Source organism: Barbus barbus (genome assembly GCF_936440315.1).
Source record: "Barbus barbus genome assembly, chromosome: 33".
Classification (NCBI taxonomy): Eukaryota; Metazoa; Chordata; class Actinopteri; order Cypriniformes; family Cyprinidae; genus Barbus; species Barbus barbus.
The window spans coordinates 26,363,155-26,385,863 of NC_136761.1; the positions used below are offsets into that span (position 1 = coordinate 26,363,155).

The window sequence follows — 22,709 nt, forward strand, 5'->3', positions numbered from 1 at the left end:
TTCATCAGCCATTACTCCAGTCTTCAGTGTCACATGATCCTTCAGAAATCATTCTAATATGCTGATTAATTATTATTATTATTATCAATGTTGGAAACAGTTGTGCTGCTCAATATTTTTTTGGAACCTGCGATATTTTTTCAGAATTCTTTGAATAAAATTTTTTTTACAGTTGTTTTTTACATTGTAATTATATTATATTTCAAAATATAACTTTTTTTTCTGTATTTGAAATAAATGCAGCCTTGATGAGCATAAGAGACTTAAAAAAAAAAAATCTGTATTTCTGCATGGGTTTGTTGTGTTCAAAACAACCTAAAAGTCTGTTATTGTTATCATCAGTCATTCAATGTATGATGCCCAGTTTTTCTCTATTACCATTTAAGGCAAGCTTTTTTTGATGGCTGTATCTGTTCAGATATTTAAAAGTCATGTAGTTTATCCAGCCATAACATCTAATTTGAGAATTTAATTTGTTGCTCTATACAGAAAATGACCAAGGAGCAGCTTGCCAGTGAGAAAACAGTACTGCAGAAGAATCTTCTGTACTATGAGGGACTTCATGGGCGCCCCGTAGGTGTCTCTCACACACACACACAAACTTTCCCCATTAATGCAGTGCTCTGACAAAAGTGTCCTCCTGCAGGTGACCCGAGAGGAGCGCTTGGTTGTGAAACCCTTGTATGACAGATATCGGCTGGTCAAGCAGATGCTCACCCGTGTCAGCATCACCCCTATCATAGTAAGACACCCTGTTACTTTTTGTCCACACCCACATTAGCCTTTTGGATATTTGGTGTTATGAATAATACACAAGTAATGTTTGCAATCTGAAACCAAGTCTAGAGTTTATAATTAATGCATATTCTAAGAATGATATTGAAAGTGGCTGTAATATGATAGGATTGTGAAATGAAAGCCGACACTGCTTTATAGAGCTGAAATAGGATCTAGGTTGTTTTAGGATTGTATAGTATGCTGGCTAGACATTTAGCACAGAGGAAGCAGAATAACCGGCTCTCCTCTCTCGCACAGGCTTCTCCCTCCAGCAAACGACGCAATCAGATGTTACAACCCATCATCGAGGGCGAAACTGCACACTTCTGTGGTGAGATCGAAGAAGAGGAGGAGGAGGAGGGCAGAGGCCAGCAGGAAAATATAGAGATGCAGAGCGAGGGCTCAGAAATCATCATGGACCCAGTAGCCCAGCCCACTCAGGAGAACATCCTCAGCTCTGGGAAGCTCAATCTCGATCTGCGTCTGTCCAGCTCCAACGCCTCCTCAATGTGAGTGTGGACCAGAAAATCTAAATTGATATTGAAGCATATATTATCTATTATATATGACATATATTATCTATTAAAATGTTGAATAATTCATTCAAATTAATTAAACACTTTTAAATAGACTGCAGCAATTAATATTTTTTCACACATTATTTTGTTTAGTTCAGAATTGTGGGAGAATCGTGATCTCTATTTGGGACAAGAAATTGTGATTCTCAATTTATCCAGAATCGTGCAGCTCTACCTCAAGATAAGTTCATTGTAACTGATTTGGGAGAAATGTAGCATTCCATCACTTACTCACCAATGGATGCTCTCCAATGAATGGGTGCCGTCAGAATGAGAGTCCAAACAGCTGATAAAAACATCACAATAATCCACACCACTCCAGTCCATCAGTTAACATCTGGAGAAGTGAAAAACTGACAAGTGATGTTTTAACAGTTTCTGGCAAAAATACGAGTCCTCTACCCATAATACTGTGAAATTTCTCCAGTGAAAAAGTCGTCTGGTCTGAATCTGGAGAGAAATATGTACCGTCAAGCACCGTTTACAAGTAAAAACAATTCAAAACAAATATGTGGGTGGATTTTGATGTGAGAGGACAAAAGGGAATGGATTATTGTGATGTTTTTATCAGCTGTTTGGACTCTCATTCTGACGGCACCCATTCACTGCAGAGCATCCATTGGTGAACAAGTGATGGTAATGTTATACATTTCTCCAAATCTGATGAAGAAACAAACCCATTTACATCTTGGATGGCCTGAGGGTGAATACAAATATTTTCAGCAAATTTGCATTCTTGGGTGGACTATTCCTTTAAATCTGAAGCAATGTTGAAGGCCTCAGTCTGGAGTTACCCAGCAGGTCTTGGGTTTACAGTGTAACCTACATTGGCAGAGACCTTGATTTCTACACCTTGATATATGTACATGCGTGCCTCGGCATGTAGTCCTGTGGTTTATCAGGTATGAGCAGCAATTGGCTCATGCTCTCATCATATGAGGTCTATTAATAGAGCTTGGCAGAGACCTGGAAATCTGCAGGAGTCAGTGGCCTTGAGCTGGATCAAGCCGTAATCCTGTATGAAGGAAAACAACTGCACAAGCAGCCAGATCTAAGTCTAGTGTACTGTATTGGGTGCCGCCGAGATCCATGTCACCTTTTACTGACCCGAGTTAACCTAAGGTTGTATCCCGCTTAGGAGTGTTTTGAGTACACCGTTTCCTGTTGCTATAGCATCCGGAGAGGTACAGCTCCATATATGGACACCTGCAATTTAACACCACCTGTGTCCCACAGGCCCGAGCTCCTGGAACAGCTATGGAAGGCCAGAGCGGAGAAGAAGAAACTGAGGAGGACCATCAAAGAGTTTGAAGATGAGTTCTACCAACAGAATGGCAGGTAGGCCTCCCACGCTCATTTCATCAGAGGGGGCGAACATACAGGACATGTTTTTGAGATGGGAGTCAGCGGTGGGCCATATACCAATTTTGATATGCAAGTAGAAATGTGTTTTCAAGCAGGGAACATGAGGTACAGAATTGTCCAGCCTGCTAAGCTTCGCCGCCTTATTGTTGTCTGTATCATGCTTTTCTACGTGTGCTTTTGTTAGATGTCATCAGACTGAGTGAATTAATATAGAAATGAAGCCCAATTATAGATAGATAGACAGACTGCCATTCAAACTTATAATAACAGTTTTCTGTTTTGAAATACTTAAAATACAATATATTTCTGTGATGCAGTGCTGTATTTTCAGCATCATTACTCCAGTCTTCAGTGCCACATGATCCTTCAGAAATCATTCTAATATGATGATTTATTATCAGTGTTGGAAACAGTTTTTGCTGCTTAATATTTTTTGGAACCTGTGTTACTTTTTCAGAATTCTTTGTTAAATAAACAATTAAAAAGAACAGCATTTATTCACAATAGAAATCTTTTGTAACAATATACAGAACGTTCAACAGTTTAAGGTACTTTTCTTTTTTTGGAAAGAAATTATTACTTTTATTCAGCAAGGATGTGTTAAATTGGTGAAAAGTGATAGTAAAGACTTGTATTGTTAGAAAAGATTTCTATTTTGAATAAATGCTGTTCTTTTGAACTTTCCATTCATTAAAAAACCTGGAAAAAATGTATCAATTTCCACAACAATATGAAACGGCATTTGTTTTTAGCATTGAAAATAATAAGTGTTTCTTGAGCAGCAAATCAACATATTAGAATGATTTCTGGAGGATCTGAAGGATAATTGACTATTACTGTTTTTACTGTATTGCTATCACTTTTGACCAAATATTCTGATTGAAGACATTTTGCTTGTATAGTTTTGATTTGAAACAAATCACAGAAAGCAGGAGTTGTTTTAACACACCGGCTTGTCGTTGCATGTTTTTAACAGGTTGTCGCAGTTTTCTTGTTGATATGTTGCACAAGTCAGGGTAGTCGGACACTGCGTGATAAGAGCCTCCTGTAACTAATGTTAGTCGCTACTGTAAGCACACTACACTTGACCCTCCGCCAGACTCTGTTCAGTTCATTGTTATACAGCTGCCATTGATCAGCTGTTGAGTAACCGTTAACTCGATGCTATGTAATGCACCCAGTGGTTAAAAACTAACCAGAGTTCAACGTAAACACATCGTTTTATCTTCATCCTATCAGCATTGTTCTCAAACAAAATGTTTTTATTTCCCCCACAGGAATGTTCAGAAGGAAGACCGCATGCCTATGATGGACGAATACAAAGAGTACAAGCGCATTAAAGCCAAACTGCGGCTTCTGGAGGTCCTCATTAGCAAGCAGGATTCATCCAAGTCCATCTAAAATTGTCCCGTTTGCATCAGACACGACCTGCACCATCTCAAAAGCCCATCCTGACAGTAGTCTATCAACGTCCTCTGCCCTCAACCACTGGAGAAGAAGAAGAAGAAGAAACGCCTGTACTCCATCATCCAAAAAATGACCTACAGGAAGAGTTTGATATTCAGACTTTTGTCTTTCTTTTCCACATTGACAAGCTTTCTCATACTGAGAATCATGCTGCGTTGAGTATCGCATCAGTTCTACGTGTATATATATATATATGGACATCAAGCACTTCGACTCTTCCTCAGACCACACAGATGGTCGTCATATTTCAACGCCCACATCATACTCCTCCTCTCCCTAATTCATAGGGGTCTTCATGCTCTCAGAGGGTGTGCGATTTGGGTTTGTGTATGTATACTTGTACAGATCTATACTATTCTGTATGTAGGCTTCAATATTTCAATGTTTTTCTTGATTGAGACGTATCAGTGAATTATCGAGTTGCGATTTTTCAAATCAGAGGACTCTTGTATCAAGCTGGTGCTCTTTTTGTTTTTTTGTAATGAGACTTGGATCATCTGATCGGACTGATATAAGCTACTCCAGCTGGACTGTCACAAACGCTTCCTGATTCGGATGGAAATGACACGTTCACATCGGTAATATGCATCCGACTAACAGACGATGTAACGAAAGTGAATATATATATATATGCCAAACTGACATGTTAGATCGCAGTGGTACATAGATCATTTCTGACACTATATGAATAGAGTTTGTTTTTTATACGTTAATGTGTCCTTATTGGTTTTTCTCACCTCTAGACTCTTGGTTTGCCAGTGTGCACACATTCAACATTCAACTTCAGTCTGAAAGCATCCGCTCACGACCAATAATGCTATTAGTTCAAAGAACATGATAATTAGATGACCCCGACTCCTGATGTGTGATGTACATGCCGTCATAATCATGTGTCATGTGACTTCAGGGCACAGGATGAGGTTTCCTGCACTTTGCAGCATATCATCTGATCTGCCATGGTCACTTTGCAGCTGCCAGCTCATATCGTAACAGTATCGGCTTTAACGTGCTGCTGGCATTGAGCTCAACTGATAATAAAGTCTTATCGAAGAGATGAGGTTGGAGAGGAACTTCTGGTCAAGTGTTTGATTTTGGCGAATGCACAGAAGGGATGTGTTCGTGACCGATGAAGGAGGTGATGGAGATTATTTGCACAGCATTCTGGGAATGCAGTATGTTTTGTTTGTTCCAGTTGTTTCTCGTTTATTCAAGCACTATTTGCATGCGAAGGCTGCGAATGCGGGTTGTTATCGGACGTGTTCTGACACATCTATCACTGTGTGGTGTCGTCCTTTTTTATGACCATTATTTTGTACTCTGGTTTTTTATTGTCTCACTTCCGCAGTTCACCTTAATGGCGTGATTTCCTCTCTATTAGTGAAGCACCTGCTTTGTCCTGTTTTGTAAAAGCTTGTCAGTAGTAGGTTTGCATGGCAGAAATTTGTATTTCTATTTTTGTGCCATGAAAATGAAGCAATAAATTAGCATCGGGCCTGTATCAGTGGAACGAGAGCCCTCCTGTATCCAGTATGTGCATTTACAATAAACAGCTTGTGAGTATTATTACCTGTTGTGGTCGTGCCTGTGGGAGTGCTCCAAAACCAACTAAAAATATATAACAAAGACACCAGTCTATAAAAAGGGTCCATTGTCCATGGATGTGGCTAGAAGGGATACAGCTATGGCTGGAAATTAACAATAAATTAATTTGTTTTGCCTGTTACATTTTGTTTTAAAAAACCTAAACCAACCCCTTACAATAATGCAAAAATAGTAATTGTTGCACAGTGAGACAAAAACTATGCTATATTGATGTACGCATGCCTGCAGCTGTAGCTGTATCCCTTCTAGCCTTAACCATTGTCCATTGTCAATAGTGCAGATGTATGACGCACAGCTCACACAGAAGTGACTTTCAGAGCAAGATCAATGCAGCGAGTCTGTGTGGAGCATCTTTTGTCCTCACAAAATTCCTGATGGCTGGATTCCTGTTACAGAAGTGCAAGCCAAACTGCATAAACTTATAAAGTCCATTCTGTACTAGACTGAGTACATAGTGCATAGCATAAGTGCATAATAGTGTATAGTGTGTAATTTGGCACACTGTTTCTTATTCTTCTAGTAGTGGCTAATGAAACACATTCACAGAATAAATCATCTAAATATACTGTATAGGCTTGAAATCTGCTTGGACAAAATTTGAAGTTAATGCAAATCTGTGATCACGTGTTTGAGATCATTTTCACTTTCATCTTGGCCATGCATGACTGACTGCTGCCCTCCAGTGACAGCTCATAGACTAGCAGTCACAACACAGCAATCAAATTCTCTTAACAAAGCTGAATTTATTAATACATTTGGTTTAGAAATACATAAATACCTTGTTCACAAACCACATTCGTGCATAATCCATAGATGACGCACCGCACTGGAATGTCATAGTTTTAGAGTTGTTTGTGGATCATGATGTGTAAAGACATCCAATATAATGGCAGCAGTTACACCAGGCATAGCACAAAATAAACTGGGAACAACAAAAACCTTAAAAGCAATGTTTTACTGCATAGTATGACTTTCAGATCAGTATATATCCAAATTAAAAACTAGGTCATTGTGAGAATGAGAATATGAATATGTGAGCTGGGAATGTTGGCAGTGTTTTGTTAATAATTCATATTTGTTACTAAATTCATTTCTTTTCACAATGATCAGTATTGTAAACAGGAACGGTCTACAGTGAAGCTTTACAGATCCTATAACCCAATAATGAGAAAAACAACCTTAAGAAGGCTTAATATTTTTAAATTAAAATAAAAGTGTCTTCCAAAGTCCAGTTCTGTTGCAAATGACCCAGTCAGGATACAACAGGATAAATGGTGCCCTTGACATGAACCTGTGTTTATGTTATTCAGTAGTGCTATTTCAGTGAGCGCATCTATAGAGAGACTGATCATGATCAAAGAAAGACTCTGTGTGTCCAACATGGACGATTGCACACCAAACTGCATCATGAAAAGTGCTTATGTACAAGTAACTAACATACAGTATCATCCATATGAATTATGAGTTACATTTGGCACATTAACTGGTATGGTCACATTCACTGTTGTTCGTCGAATTTCCACAAGCGAAGTCCAGTCATTTCAATAGGAATCAATGTGCTCTTCGCAATGGATTCAAGCTGAAATTTCACTAATGTGACCATACCTTTACCCTGTGAGATTTATATGATCAGTTTAGCAGTTTAAAGGAACACTCCACTTTTTTTGGGAAATAGGCTCATTTTACAACTCCCCTAAAGTTAAGTACAAGAGTTAAGTCTTAGTACACAATGTAACTATAGAAGAGAGAAGAACGCTTTGGTCATTTTTGAGCGAGATGCTAACGGTCTAATCCGATTCAATGATCTATGCTAAGCTAAGCTAAAAGTGCTACCGCCAGACCTGGAGATCGGCTGAATGGATTCGAAAACGGTAACTCTAGGGGAGTTGTAAAATGAGCCTATTTCCAAAACAAAGTGGAGTGTTCCTTTAACATCCTCAATACTATATGGCACGAAAGCAGCTGGTTAAAACAACTTATGGGCTTGTTCCCATAATACTTTTCATATAAACATAAAGTAACCCTGTAACCAAACCAACAGAAGTCAGTGATATGCATTAGTGTTAGCCCGGAGAAACATTGTTCCTGCGATGCGAGAGTTTGTTCAGAGCGTTGTCAGTCAGTAGTAAAGCAGGCAGAGAGGCCTCTGTTGGCACAATCTTCACCGGCACCAGCTCATGTAGGCTTATGTACTCTGTCCTGGCATTTAATACACACTCTACTGGGCGACCTCCCAGCCTCTCTGTTAATAACAGGGCTAAATGGCACTTTCTGGAGACTGGGAGAGGTCAGGGCTTGGTGTGTGTGTGTGTGTGTGTGTGTTTGTGAGGCAGCCAGGCTTTGAGATGGAGAGCTTCGAGCACCTGTCTTAAATCACCGTCTGTCTGTCATAGCTCAGCCCTCGACAGGTGCGAAGAGACCTGCTGCCCAGAACTTTTTGTCATAATGGCTTGTCAATAACTGACACCCCTGAAACAGACAAGAGAGTGGTTTAGTATAAGTTGATGAGTTGAATATGGAGTTTGTGAGTAGGGGTGTGCGATATATATCGTCTGCGATAATATCGTAATTGTTGTTTTAACAATGTGCGATTTTACATTATTGAGTAATTTGCGAAACCATTCAAAACGCCCCTACAGAGTGCACTCACTCTAAATGCGCATTCGCAGTAGACTTCACATAATGAATGTGTTCTTTCACTAATAATTTCAATAATAACTGATTAATATATCTTAACATTATTTCTGCATTTGTAACTGCAGGTTAAATGCATTCATGTCCTGCATTAAACAGTGTGTAAACGCCACTTCAGATGCAGCTTCTGTGTTTCCTCTGCATTGCAAAAATCAATTTAGTTGATACTGATTTCATTTGCTTGGTAACAGCCCAAATTATTCTAATTCACTGTAAGAATTTGACAGTTTTGAAAAATAGCTTTATAAAGGTAAAAACGCCCAGAAAATGTAAAAATCAGTTTAAACTTGTTGGAAAAGATTCATTTCTATCCGTGTGAACTGACCACCAAACACGGTAGTCCTTAAGATATCAGCACAACAACACACTCAGCAAAATATAGCCTAATTATCGTTATTGATAAAATCCCAGAAAATAGAGATATTATTTTTTTGCCGTAGTCGTGAGGGTGGAGCAGACCTGCGTAGCTGCGTCCGTTGCTCATGTTGGTGGGAATGAGACTCCATTTATCGGCAGCAGAGTCGTAGTACTCCACAGAGGACAGGTTGCACGAGCCGTCGTCTCCTCCGATCACATACAGTAAACCGTTTATGGCACACACTCCTAGAGACAAACACACTTAGCTCAGTACTCCCTCTATAAACAATGATTTTAAAGGTCTTGAAACAGATCCAGTGTTTGATATTCATAACAGGAACCCCTGTGGACATATTGTTTGCATGTTATTTTCATTTAGTACTGTCCTGAATTTATTTCACATAACAGATGTTTATATATACTCCACAAGACAAAATAACAGAATGAAAAAAAATGACCTCGTTCAAAAACCCTTCAATCTTAATAATCCGTGTTGTTTCCTGGATGATCCGTGACTGTTTTTATATTTTGTGATAGCCTAGTTGTTCATGAGTCCCTTGTTGGTCCTGAGCAGTTCCTGCTGTTCTTCAGAAAAATCAGAAAGGGTTCAAATAGGCAGAAAATGTTGGAAAACCAAAGAATGTGCAGGAGCTGGAGGATTTTTCTGAAGAACAGCAGGCAGTTGCACTGCTCAGGACCAACGAGGGACTCATGAACAACCATCACAACAGAAAGACAGTCGTGGATCATCCAGGAAACGACATACAGTATTAAGATTCAAGGGTATGTATACTTTTGAGCGGGGTCATTTTTATAAATTCAGTTATTATTGGAATACATAAACATCTGTTAGGTGAAACAGCTTATTCAGGACAGTATTAAACAATGCAATTTTCATGATCCCTCTTATTTTGTTCAAATTAGTAACATTTTGCATATTCTGCAAGGGGCATGTAAATGTATGAGCACAACTGTGTGTGTGTATATATATGTTCACACACACACATTTGATTTATTTAGCCCTCATAATGCATTCAGGTCATTTTGAACTTGGAAGAGATTCCTAAAAAAAATTGTCTAGATTTTTAAACAGATATAATCATGTAAAATATTTATATAAAAATCATGCTTTCAATTTTGACCTAGATGTCAATGGCAACTTTACACATGGTATTTCTCAGAGATCTCCGAGTTAGATTTGCCTCAAAAATACTTTCCTATATCTCACAAACACTTTTTTTAATATACATGAATATACATGTAAACAGAAAATAAATGAACTACTGTCCAAAGCAGTGTAAAGCAAAGCACTAATGACCAAACAGTCTAAAGTTGACAAATAAAAGGTTTGAAGAAGGAAAGGTCCAATCTGCTGCCACCTACTGATCAACCACTGAAGCATGAACATTTGATCAAGTTTTTCATTACAAATGTTCCCATTAATGCAAGTAAAATGAATATATTTTGTTTGAAAACATTCTAGAGTAATATTTATGTTGTATTGATGTTATTGTGTAGGAAAATTAATATGTAGGCTTCATAAATTTGGACTGTTTTAAAGCAGTCATGAGTTATATGTAAGGAATTTAGCTTATTAGTTGATTAATTTTATACTGCTAATTATATGATAAGTTCATATAATAATATATTACATTTAAAAATCTCATAAATATTTATAAAATTGTTTTTTCTTGCATCACACTGGTTTATTTACACTTTTAAATTTAAAAGAATTCCTTAATTATTAAAAGGTAGCATGCATAGTAATAACACTGCAGCATGCAAAACGCTTTAATAATAAAGTTATTAATCAGATATAATATGGTTTGTGTTAACCCCGTGGCTGTTTTAACCTAATGTTTCACTGGGTCAAAACTGACCCAGACTAGTCTGCTGTTTTATGCATTATGAAGTTGGACTACAGTGGAAAATCTTGTTTTCAATTATTTGTCCTCCTAAAATGTTAATTAGTCTCACCTGCGTTCCTTCGGCACATGTTCATGTCACACACCTGTCTCCAGGAATTAGTGGCAGGATCATAGACCTCCACACTCTTCCTCACCAGAGGTCCGTCATGTCCACCTGCAGCATACAGCTGTCCACTGAGCACTCCGACACCTGTACAAACACACAATCACAGCACAGCCAGTGAATGCATGCATCAGCAGAAGTGAGCCCAATGCATATTCAAATCATGTCCAAGAAGGAACTAACCAGCTCCACTGCGTCTAGTGCTCATGTCCGCCACATAGCACCACTTATTACTGACCGGGTTATACTCCTCTACAGTACTCAAACACTGCCGGGACGCTCCGTCATAACCTCCAACAGCATAAAGCTTTCCTGTACAAGCATGAGAAATCACTACACAAACAATCTACATGAGCTAACACAGCTGCACAGTTCGATCATTTAAGTTGCATTTGCGACTGAAAACTACTGCGTGCGACTGAAAAAATATTTCGGAGCACCAGTGCGACTGACCCGATCAGCATATTTATGTTTGCGCTGAGGGAGCTTTAAAGGTTTCTAACATACTTGCGTGTTTTTGCAGCGTTGAGTAATGTATCAGACATATACATTTTTGACCGTGCTCCTACATTTTTTAAATTAGGAGCACAAGCGCTCCTAAAAGAAAAAGTAAGCGTAGAGCCCTGACAGTTTAAATACGTAACAACAGCCAAAAGGTGAAATATTGTAAAATCATGCCACCTAAAACCTTTTATTGTTGCATGCCTAATTTCATGAACATGTTTGCACTTGATCTCAATACGATGAGCAGATTGATCAACACACATGAACTCAAAATGCTCACCGTTGACCACTCCCACCCCAACACTGCTGCGCCTGGTGTTCATGGGAGCCACAGACATCCACTCATTAGCCTTGGGGTTGTACGCCTCCACTGACGACAGACCTACCGAGAGACATGCATCAGCCAAATGCCAAACGTCAGTCAAACAGGGCTAATGAGTCATCTGTAAACATACAGTTCACTGAAAATATACACTACACTACTGTTCAAAAATGTGGGGTTGGTGCGATTTATTTTATTTATTTAGTCTCTTGTTCACCAATGCTTACTTATTTAAAATATACAGTAAACATACAGTGAAATATTTTAATTTCAGATAACTGTCAAAATGTAATTTATTGCTGTGATCAAATCTGAATTTTCTTCAGTCTTCAGTGTCACTCTATACACAATAAATCTTACTAATCCCAAACTTTTGAACAAATCCACCCTGAAATTCATTTTTCAAAGGTATACCTGTACTCCCGTCAAAGCCCCCGACAGCGTACAGCAGGTCCCCCAGTACAGCTGCTCCTAAAGTGCTGCGACGCTCTTGCATGCTGGGAACAGAGCTCCACTGGTCCTTCAGCCCATCATACACATCCACCGTCCGCACGCGCAGGGAGCCGTTAAATCCCCCCACCGCATACACCTTACCGGCCATATACACCACACCTACATGACACGCACGGAGAGGGTAAGACCAAGAGAAAAACCCATTTAGAGATGAGGGATGGAACAGAGAACAACCTGCTCGACAGCGTCTGGAGGGTAAGTCGGCCACCTGGTACCAGCGGTCCTCTTGAAAGTCATAGCACTCCACGCTGCGGATGGCTTTAGGTGCCTGACCCCCTACGACCATCATCACCTGTCAGATTCACAACAAAAATCAATCTGAGTCAATAAATTCATCCAGGTCTTCAGACTGTGACTAAGATGCAGTCAATTTTTATGGTAGTCAGTTTATTGACTCAGTTTTGCATGTCAGGCTTCAATACACTGTCTTCTATGAGGAAACATCTGATCATTTTAATAAAGCCTGACCGTTAATCTTAAAATTGTTTTAATCATTAAACTTTCATTTCAGAGTGACATTTTGAAATTACAAGTGTTTATAAGAGAATTTTGGTTTTATTCTTTTTCATTTTATTTTTATGGAATCTGCAAACAATGATTGTTGTAAAGCTGAAAGCCATTATATGAGATAATCAGATATAATAATAAACATATTAAATCAAAGCAGTGGTTTTGATAATCAGGGACCATATTCACAATACATCTTAAGGAAAAAAGTAGCTCCTAACTTGCCGATTTAGGAGAAAATCTTAAAAATAATATTTGTGTCAATCATAATCTTAGGAGTAATTCACAAAGCATTTTAGCACTAAAACCAGCTCCTAAATCTGTGAAAAGTAAGAGGTAGTTAAGAGGACTCCCAAGTCACTAAAACTAAATCACAAACCGTCCTAAAATGGCTGTTGCTGGCAAACTGACTCAGAACGTAAACATTTCACGATCATTTCCATTTAATTGAATTGTCCTTCTTTTCATGTACAAGTTGGGCAAAAAGTAGCCTTGCGTCCAGTTTGGTTTTCTTTTACATTTGCTACATGATTACTCTAGTAGTCTGTTAATTAAAAGGCTGCTTATATCCAGGGAAGTCATTTAACCCTTCAATCTGTATTTGCAGCTATTTTGAACATGCAAGCAAGCGAGTTGCTCTTTTTTCCCATTTGTAGTAATACAGGTAAGCAGTCTTGACATATACAGTGTTTAACAGAGCAACCTCAAGCTCACTTGTGAGTTACAGTTTGAATCAGACTTAGTGAATCATTCAGAAAACTAGTGATAATAAAGAACTAGTAAGTACACCAAACTTGACTAGCACTGTAAGTTTGAAGAGAATACATGAATACCTTCGGCAGACTGACTGGTGTGCGTGGTCTGGTTCTGTCAGTCTTTATAAGGTGCCGCTGGTCTGCAGGTAAAAGGTGGTACTTCATCGCCTCAATGAGAAAGTCCTTACAAGTGTTGTTGTTTTTTATTAAGGGCTCCTCCTCTACAATCTGTACAAATACACATTTAAATCTGAAAAATAATGCTTGAATAAAATCACAAAAGCAAACACAGAGAAATCGCTAGTGATGTAACGATTCCCTCAACTCGATGTGATACTGATTTCACAATACGATTCTCAGACAAAATGCGGCACATTTCTTTGTGAAACTGAAATATGTCAAATAAAACTAAACTGAAATTTTAAAACAAATCCCAAATCAAATCAATAAATAACACAAATAAAACAAATCTCTTCATATAAACAAACTAAGACTTGTCGGTGCTCTTTCCACTTAAATTTAGAGGCAACCACTGCATTTTAAAGAGATAGTTCACCCAAAAATGAAAATCCTGTCGTTAATTACTCACCCTTATGTCGTTCCAAACCCAACATGGTTACCACTGTAAAGTAGCATCAAATAGCATCTAATGCTGCATCCCAATTCGCCTACTTACACTATCCCCTAAAAGTATGTCCTCTTTTTGTCTGTAGCAGAATAGTAGGCAAGCTTTGGGACATAACTGTCTTTAATGGATGCTCTGTTGCTTATTTACGTTCATCCTGTCACCATTTAAACTGCACTATCATCAGTCATCTTTTCAAAGTTAACATTATCCATATTTCGTTTAATTTCCTACCGTATTGGAGAGAAATGAAGAGGCATGTTGATCTGCCAGTCTCGGGTCAATCATGCTGAGAACTCTCTTAATATGTTTGCATGATGCATTTAAAAGTTAATGACCAAACGCATATATAAATATAACGTGGATAACCTTAAATAAATATTTTTCCAGTAAGTTAAGATGCATGGATCTGCACTTCCAATTTCTACCTGAAGTAGTAAACCTTTGGAGTACTCATTTTGACAAACTATGATTTGGGACATACTAATTCTACTTTAGAAGATAGTATGCAAATTGGGATGCAGCATAAGGCTATGTCTACATTAATCTGGATCAATTTGAAAACGGTGTTTCCGTTTTAAAACACTCTACGTCCACACTAGCATTTTCAAACGTTTTCCAAAAGTTTCTCATCCACATTGAAACATCAGAAAATGTTAAATTCGCTTTATTGTGCATACTAATTGACACGATACAGACAGAATATACATGATACTTTTTCATGCAATTCTTCTGTCGGGATCATTTTATTTAGAAAAATATCTGACCACTCACTCGTGATTTTATGCCTGACCTAAAACGCAACTGCCCTCATGTTCTGCCGCAAACAGTAATCGTGAGTAAATTTTCTGTCATCTTTGCAGGACTGTGATAAGACTGTACCACATCTGTAACAATAGTATGAAAGTGAATAGCACATAACAGGCACAATACTGGTATAAACATATATATCTATTGGTACTATGTCACATGACTAAACATGCGTCATCGTTTTTAAAAACCTCCGTTTTCACAGTCCACACTACAATGCGAAAACGGCATTTTCAAGTTTATTCACGTTAGAGAGTGTTTTCAAAAAGCTTTTTTCCTGGACAAAAACGCAGTCTCAATGTGGACGGAAGGCCAAAACGGAGAGAAAAAGATGCGTTTTCAAACGAAAACATGTTAGTGTGGACAAGGCCTAAACTTTTCTGAAAACAGTCAGTTCCCCTCAGAGATACATTCATATAAACCCAACCGTATCACGATTCGTTTAAAATCTCAACCGACTTGAATAGTCACAAATTTGTAATGATGCACACCAGCTTTGGGGTGCATCATTACATCCCTAGGACTCGCTATGAAATTGTACACAGTCATACCTGAACCAGGTAATCTCTGGATAGCAGCGGCAGTCGAACGTGTTCCATGAGTTTAGGCATGTGCTCGAGACGGGCCTCTTTATCGTGCTTTATCCAGGTGATCATGGCTTCAAACACCTGGGGGTGCAACAGACAAGAACAAAGTCTATTATATGAATGCAGCTCACAGCCACAGCAGACCAGGCCGCCATCCTCCACTGCCTGTGTGTCGCTGCTCAGATGACACTGAAGCATCTGACAGCTGCCATCAAGCGGGTGTGTGAGCGCAGACTGGAGACACAAGTTACTCGTAAGCAGACAGCAGCTAATGCAGTGTGACTGACAGATGGCTTGTCGTCTCCTTCAGCATCACACCAGCATGTACATGTGCAAACCAACCATCAACCGTCTGCTGTCTACAAATCACGCAAGGCTGAGCTAAAAACAGGCTCTGTGATGATAGGGCTGTTAAAATGGCTGAAAAACTAAACTCGAAATTTATACTTAAATATTATCATTATAAAAATATAAAAAAGCTTTTGGCTTCTCTCCTGAGGCCACAAGAGGGTGCATTGAGCAAAATATTACTAATGCAGTATTTATTTATTAGGAAATATTACTAATTATTTCTTCAAAGCAATACAATTTTTTGAAAAAAGTGCATAATGTTTAAAATAATGCTTATAAACCAAATGAAGTTGCTTAAACAATTAGAAACAAAACCGAAAACCAATCCCAGAGTACTTTTTCTGTTTAAAAACATGAGATGCAGTGGGATGGGGGGGGGGGGGGGGGGCGCCATAAATTCGAGACATGTTTTTAAAAAGTTGAACTTGCATTAATTTTACATGTGTGAGACATGAATGCAACTGTGATAGATGTCCCTATAGAAAATGCGATCAATATGCATTCTGTGTGAACGGCTTGGTTCAAGATTTTCTCCGCATTGATGTTCTCTTTTTCCACAATATTTTGAATTAACAACGTCGTAGCGCCACATCTAGTGGGTTCAACTGGATAAGCTTAAAAAAAAAGCATTAAAATGCAATGACACCTACATCGTCATCACATATTGTGTGCCACTGATAAGGCTGCCTGACGCACACCTAAAATTCAAATGCAATGTTTTTGCATTTGAACGTGGGTTTTTATTTTAAAGTCGACGAATATTCGAAATTAGAATTTTTTTTGACAGCCCTACTCTGTGATGTGATGGATGAGGAAGAAACCTAGAAGCACAATGGAAAAGATACAACTGGGACGATAAACTTGGTAGTGTTACCTTCTCTTCAGTGGACACGGTCAGTTTGTCACTGGAGATCAGACTGCACACCTGCTGCAAGGAGAGGGCCATGAACTCCTCACCCACCATGACGTCTGTGAAGTGCTGCTCTGCTTGAAAAAAGCAAACTTGCTCAAAAAGCTGTATCTCGGCATAAAAATACATATTGGTGGGTTGCTTAATCGACTAGCTTTTTCCTATCCCGCAATGACTCAAGAAAGAAGAGAGCTCACCGGTGTAAGCGTGGGCCTGGCTGAGCAGTCCTGTGCAGGCGTGAAGGTCAGCGAACGCTCGGATGCCCAGGCAGTTGGTGGGATGAAGCTGGGTCTGCAGGAAGTCGCAGCAAACCTGTCGAACATCCATCAACTGCAGCAGGCTGGCAGCTGGGAGCAACACCTGGACACAGCAGGAACAACACGAAGAGATGAAAACTCATCAAGTAACCAGGCAGGCAGCCTGCAGACCAGATTCATGATGACTAACCAGTATAGGTTATTTAATGATGACTAGGTTTATTTTTTAATATAGCAAAAGAATTGTGCATTATCTCAAACAATATAATACATATACATACACTACCAATCAAAAAGATCTTTTAATGTTTCTGAAAGAAGTCTCTTACGCTCACCAAGGATGCATTTATTTGATACAAAATACAGTAAAAACAGTAATATTGTGCAATAGGACCTATGACAATTTAAAATAACTGTTTTCTGTTTTAATATATTATTTACATTATTTTTTGCATTATTTTCAGTATATATGTAATTTATTCCTGTGATCAAAGCTGAATTTTCCGCATCATTACCTCAGTTTTCAGTGTCACATGATCCTTCAGAAATCATACTAATATGCTGAATTGCCGCTCAAGAAATATCATTCATTATTATCAATGTTATCAACTATCTTACTGACCAAATCCTTACTAATTAGAGACAGTTCTGCCTATAATTTTTCATCTCTTTTACCAGTGATGATTCAGTAAGGAATCTAAAATTAATTACATTTCACTTTACATATTATCGTTCATCATTTTAAATAAAACTATTTTAATAGAGACTGAATTATTAATAGATCATTGTGAAATCTATTGAAACCACTTCAACTGTTATACTAAATTAATATTATTAAGTAAAATTATGAATTAGGAACAAATGAATTTAACCCAGCATTAGCTACTTGGCATACAAATAATGGTCTCAGGGAAAAACAAGACTAATATAGAAAAGCGTATCTGCACATTTTAGCTCAATGGCCACTTTTTTCCTAGAAAAGGAATGAAAATGGCCTATAGGGAAATTTAACATAGGGTGAATCACTGCACTGAATGGCATTGTTAAAATCCCCAAGGACCAACTAAGCCATAAACAGCCGCTACCCCCACCAGAGCATCTGTCCATCCTCTCCAGATGAAAACTAGGCCACTTCATGCTGCTCCTGCATCAATAACATGAAGCTTCTCAGATCATCTATTTTCTACCGCTGTATTCTGTACATCCAAACAAAAGCCCCACATACAAACAATAGAGCTCCAACACAAAGGGCAAAGTGCACACAGAAAACTTCCTCTCCCGTTCTGCGTGTTTCCTCTGCTAATAATGAGAGGAAATACCCTGCTTCTCAGCACTCATAACAGAGCACCAGATCTCCAGAGCCAGGGAGCGCAAACAGCTTTTACACAAAGAGCTAGTCATTAGTTACGTTTGAAACAGTACAGTCAGTCTACAAAGGTGCATTACCTGAACATTATCCTCAGACACTTCGATCTCAGCAGTGTAAATATAATCCACCAGCTTCAAGAGCGTCTGTCCATCAACATCCCTGATCTCCACATGGTGAGCCTTGCTTTCACTCATGTCACCTGGACACATCAAGCACAACACAGAATCAGACACACAAACTCTTAAAAACTGTTCAAATGAGGCTTAAAAAAGGAAGAATGAACATCATGTAATTAGATGGTCTATCCTCACTAAAGATCACCCAAAATGAAAATTCTGTCATTTGCTCGCCCTCAAGTTGTTCCAAACCTATCTTACTTTCTGTGGAGCATAGAAGATATTTTGAAAATCACAGGAATATATATATATATTAGTGCTGTCAAACGATTAATCACGATTAATCGCATCTAAAATAAAAAGTTTTTGTTCACATTATATATGCGTGTGTACGGTGTATATTTACTATGTATACATCCACTCACATACAGCATATATTTTGGAATTATTTACATGCATATACATTTATATATTTATATTCTTATATTTTATATTATATATAAATATATTTAATATATAAAAAATGTTCTTAAATATATACACTCCCCTCCAAAAGTATTGGAACAGTGAGAGCAATTCCTTTGTTTTTGCTGTAGACTGAAAACATTTGTGTTTGACATCAAAAAATGAATATCAGACAAGAGATTTACATGCCGGCTTTTATTTACAGGTGTTTACATCTGGATCTGACACACAACTTAGTAGATATCACCTTTAGTTTGAACCCAGCCATTTTTCATGTGAGCAAAAGTATTGGAACATGTGACTGACAGGTGTATTTTGTTGCCCTGGTGTGTCCTATCACAATGATTATTCAAACACGGTCAGTTTCAGATTTGGGTTTTGCCTGTTCAACTGCATTTATAGTTAAGAGGTGTAACCAACATGAAAACCAGAGAGCTGTCTATGGGTGAAAAACAAGCAATTGTGAAGCTGAGAGGAGAAGGAAAATCAATCAGAGCCATTGCACACATATTGGCCAAAGCCATTTCAACCATTTGGAATGTCCTGAAGAAGAAAGAAGCCACTGGTGTACTAGTAACAGACATCGAACAGGTAGACCAAGGAAAACAACTGCAGTTGATGACAGAAACATTGTGAGAGCTGTCAGGAAAGACCCTAAAACAACCGTAAGTGAAATCAGCAACAACCTCCAGAGGGCAGGAGTGAAGGGATCACAGAAGACTTCATGATCACAAGTACAGAGGCTACACCAGAAGATGCAAACCACTCATTAGCAAGAAGAATAGGAAGGCCAGGCTGGAATTGGCCAAGAAGTACAGATATGAGCCTCAAAACGTTTTATAGACTGATGAGACATAGATTAACCTTTACCAAAGTGACGGAAAGGCTAAAGTTTGGAGAAAGAAAGGATCTGCTCATGATCCCAAACATACTAGCTCATCTGTGAAACACAGTGGAGGTAACGTCATGGCTTGGGCTTGCATGGCTTCTTCTGGGACGGGCTCATTAATCTTCATTGATGATGTAACATGATGGCAGCAGCAAAATGAACTAAGAAGTCAGAAGAAACATGTTGTCTGCCAATTTAAAGAAAGATGCAACCAAACTTATTGGGAGACCCTTCATCATGCAGCAAGATAATGACTCAAAACACACTGCCAAAACAACAAAGGAGTTCAAGAAGTGGAAGGTTTTAGACTGGCCAAGTCAATCTCCAGACTTAAACCCTATAGACTAGAGCATGCCTTTTACCTGCTAAAGAGGAGACTGAAGGGGGTAACCCCCCAAAACAAACAACAACTGAAAGAAGCTGCGCTGAAAGCCTGGAAAAGCATCACAGAAGAAGAATGCAAAAGTTTGGTGATGTCAATGGGTCACAGGCTTGATGCAGTTATTGAAAGCAAAGGATTTGCAACTAAATATTAAGTCTTTTTCACTTTAATCTGTGTTAATTCTATCTGTTCCAATACTTTTGCTCACATGAAAAATGGCTGGGTTCAAACTAAAGGTGATATCTTCTAAGTTGTGTGTCAGATCCAGATGTAAACACCCGGAAATAAAAGCCGGCATGTAAATCTCTTGTCTGATATTCATCTTTTGATGTCAAACACAAATGTTTTCAGTCAACAGCAAAAACAAATGAATTGGCCTCACTGTCCCAATACTTTTGGAGGGGAGTGTATATGCATGTGTTTGTATTTATATAAACGTAATAAATATACACCACACTCAAATAAACAAAAAGTTTTATTTTGGATGCGATTAATCGCAATTAATCATTTGACAGCACTAATATATATATTTTTTTTTGGGGGGGGGGGGGTCAATGGGCAACAAAACTGTTTGGTCACCAACATTCTTCAAAATATCTTTTGTGCTTTCAATTTGGAACGACATGATGACAGAATATTAATTTTTTTAATTAGAAGTCATAATTATAGGTCTAAATTAAGTCTTGAGTGCCATGAGGAACATGTGGCTCCCATCAGTGTAAGAAAAGCATTAGGATGTGATGAAGTACCTGTGAACATGGCGCAGAAGTAAGGACTGCAGGATGCTAAAACTACTCTGTGTGCTGGTACCTCCACTTCACCCGCCACCAGCAGAACGTCACAAAGCATCCTCCGACTGTGATTAGAAATTAAAAATAAAGATCTAGACGAGTAGTGTACAATTCCCAAAAGAACTGTAAGCCCACAGAGATCATAGAAACCATTGGTGCCAACAAATCTCTATGATCTAGTTAGTCTTCCTATGCTTTTGGAGAACGCAGGCAAGAAATATATCGTGGACAAGCAGACACACTAACACGGTTGATAATTAACTTCAGGTCAAGTCAGATTTAATTGTACGGTGCTTTTCACAATACACATTGTTCCAAAGCAGCGTTGCATAAAATCATGATTTTTTGTTGTTGTCGTTTATAATATCTTCATGACTTATAGTTGCATTAAGCAAATCACATTAAATCAAGCAGCTGAGAAATGCTACATAGTACATTTCACCCTATGTAAGTACACTGTATGTATGCAGATAAAGTTGGATATACTTGTATATTCGTTTTTTGGGAGATGTGTCTCCATCAGTGTTTATAGAGTCTACCTGAATAACAAGCTGCTGAATACAAGTTGCATCAGTACCAACCTTCTCAAGTCATTCATGAGTCGAAAGGCTTGCCTCATGTGTGTGTGACTGAAGGTGTGCAGCCCTGGGTCTTTGGCATCTTCCTGTGAGTCCAGACTAGGCAGAGGACAAGGGACTCCAAATCTAATGAATGAATCAAAGAGATCTTTGCAAACTGAAATGTTTAATAGAAAGACTGTTTAATTAAAACATGTTAAATATTTTAACCATAATGCTCTAAACACAAACTAACTTCTACTAGTTTTGCATGACAGTTCTGCACCTATAATTGTGATTCAGGATGAAGAAGTCAGTTTATAAAGCACATCGATCGGGAATCAGTTAATTACTGCAGGAGATGATTAGCACTAGATTATTTTGAATGTCTCATGAACTGCTGACCTGCTAATACAGCATTATTTCACACATTTACGATCATTTATATATATGTAACACTTAAACGTGAAGTATGATGTTAACATGTGGTTAAAATATAGACTTTTAAGTGAAAGCACAACAGACCGCTAGCAATTTAGCCGCTACAAATAGTACTAATAGCAAGTCAGAATGAGTCCTCTAGTTCGTTTCACGGCTCAAATGACAGCTTTATCCATTACTAGTCACGTCGGTTTCCTCTTTAACGTTACCAAAAAAAAAAAGTTAGTTAACTGCATTTTTCCCCCTCACAGCACACACTTACCCGTCACAGTCCATGGTTTGAGCAGATCGCGCTAGCAGACGGCTAAAGCTAGCTTGCTACATCATTTTCGGCAGGTTTTGTAAGTTTCAGGCATTCCGTTTATTGACGTTTGAGTTCGTTTAAAGCCTCCAGTCGAGTGCTGAACGTTTTCATCAGGCTGTTTCGTGCTCAGCGCTGTCTCTCATGAGATGGCCGGGGTTGTTTACCTGACTGGTTAGCAGCTCGCAGCTATCGCTGACTTTTACACCCAAGAACGTCGTAACGGTCCTCCATCAGCAGCGCGTCGCCTGGCAACAGCGACACAATCGCTTTAAGATCTCCAAGGTCACTCTTCAGAGCTCAGCCACTGCACTGCACTCACATGCTTCTGTGGCCCTTATCAGCTATATCAAAGTTAATCACTTATTGTGTTAGTGTAAATGTTA

General features: G+C 38.6%; 2 protein-coding genes across 9 annotated transcripts in view; one reads left to right on the top strand and one right to left on the bottom strand.

The window, feature by feature from the left end:
- The window catches only part of LOC306853303 (protein FAM13B-like), a 51,680-nt gene extending 45,928 nt beyond the window's left edge, over nt 1-5,752 (top strand). For 2 of the 7 annotated variants that reach the window (XR_013782726.1, XR_013782728.1), the window contains 6 exons: nt 490-573; nt 647-742; nt 1,036-1,286; nt 2,592-2,693; nt 3,998-4,765; nt 4,931-5,751. Coding sequence is in view for 4 of the 7 variants with exons in the window: in XM_079390611.1 (XP_079246737.1) it covers nt 490-573; nt 647-742; nt 1,036-1,286; nt 2,592-2,693; nt 3,998-4,121 (657 nt within the window). In the remaining 3 variants the exon portion in view is untranslated. Of the gene's footprint in view, nt 1-489; nt 574-646; nt 743-1,035; nt 1,287-2,591; nt 2,694-3,997 lie in introns of all 7 variants that reach the window. The other 5 variants (XM_079390611.1, XM_079390612.1, XM_079390610.1 and 2 more) reach the window with 3 other exon arrangements.
- Nucleotides 5,753-7,676: 1,924 nt separating this feature from the next.
- Nucleotides 7,677-22,569, bottom strand: LOC306853033 (kelch-like protein 3). 2 transcript variants are annotated; one of them, XM_079390194.1, is made up of 15 exons: nt 22,285-22,569; nt 21,606-21,728; nt 20,983-21,089; nt 18,459-18,580; nt 16,953-17,115; nt 16,720-16,829; nt 15,459-15,575; nt 13,551-13,700; nt 12,385-12,502; nt 12,112-12,309; nt 11,656-11,757; nt 11,055-11,183; nt 10,818-10,958; nt 8,943-9,086; nt 7,677-8,258 (listed from the first exon to the last, which is right to left on the bottom strand). In XM_079390194.1, exons 1-15 carry the CDS (start codon nt 22,296-22,298, stop codon nt 8,230-8,232), a joined length of 1,767 nt encoding a protein of 588 aa, XP_079246320.1. In that variant the 5' UTR covers nt 22,299-22,569; the 3' UTR covers nt 7,677-8,229. The 2 variants fall into 2 exon arrangements, with proteins under 2 accessions (XP_079246320.1, XP_079246321.1); XM_079390195.1 differs by lacking the exon at nt 7,677-8,258 and having other exon boundaries at nt 10,852-10,958.
- Nucleotides 22,570-22,709: the final 140 nt, after the last annotated feature.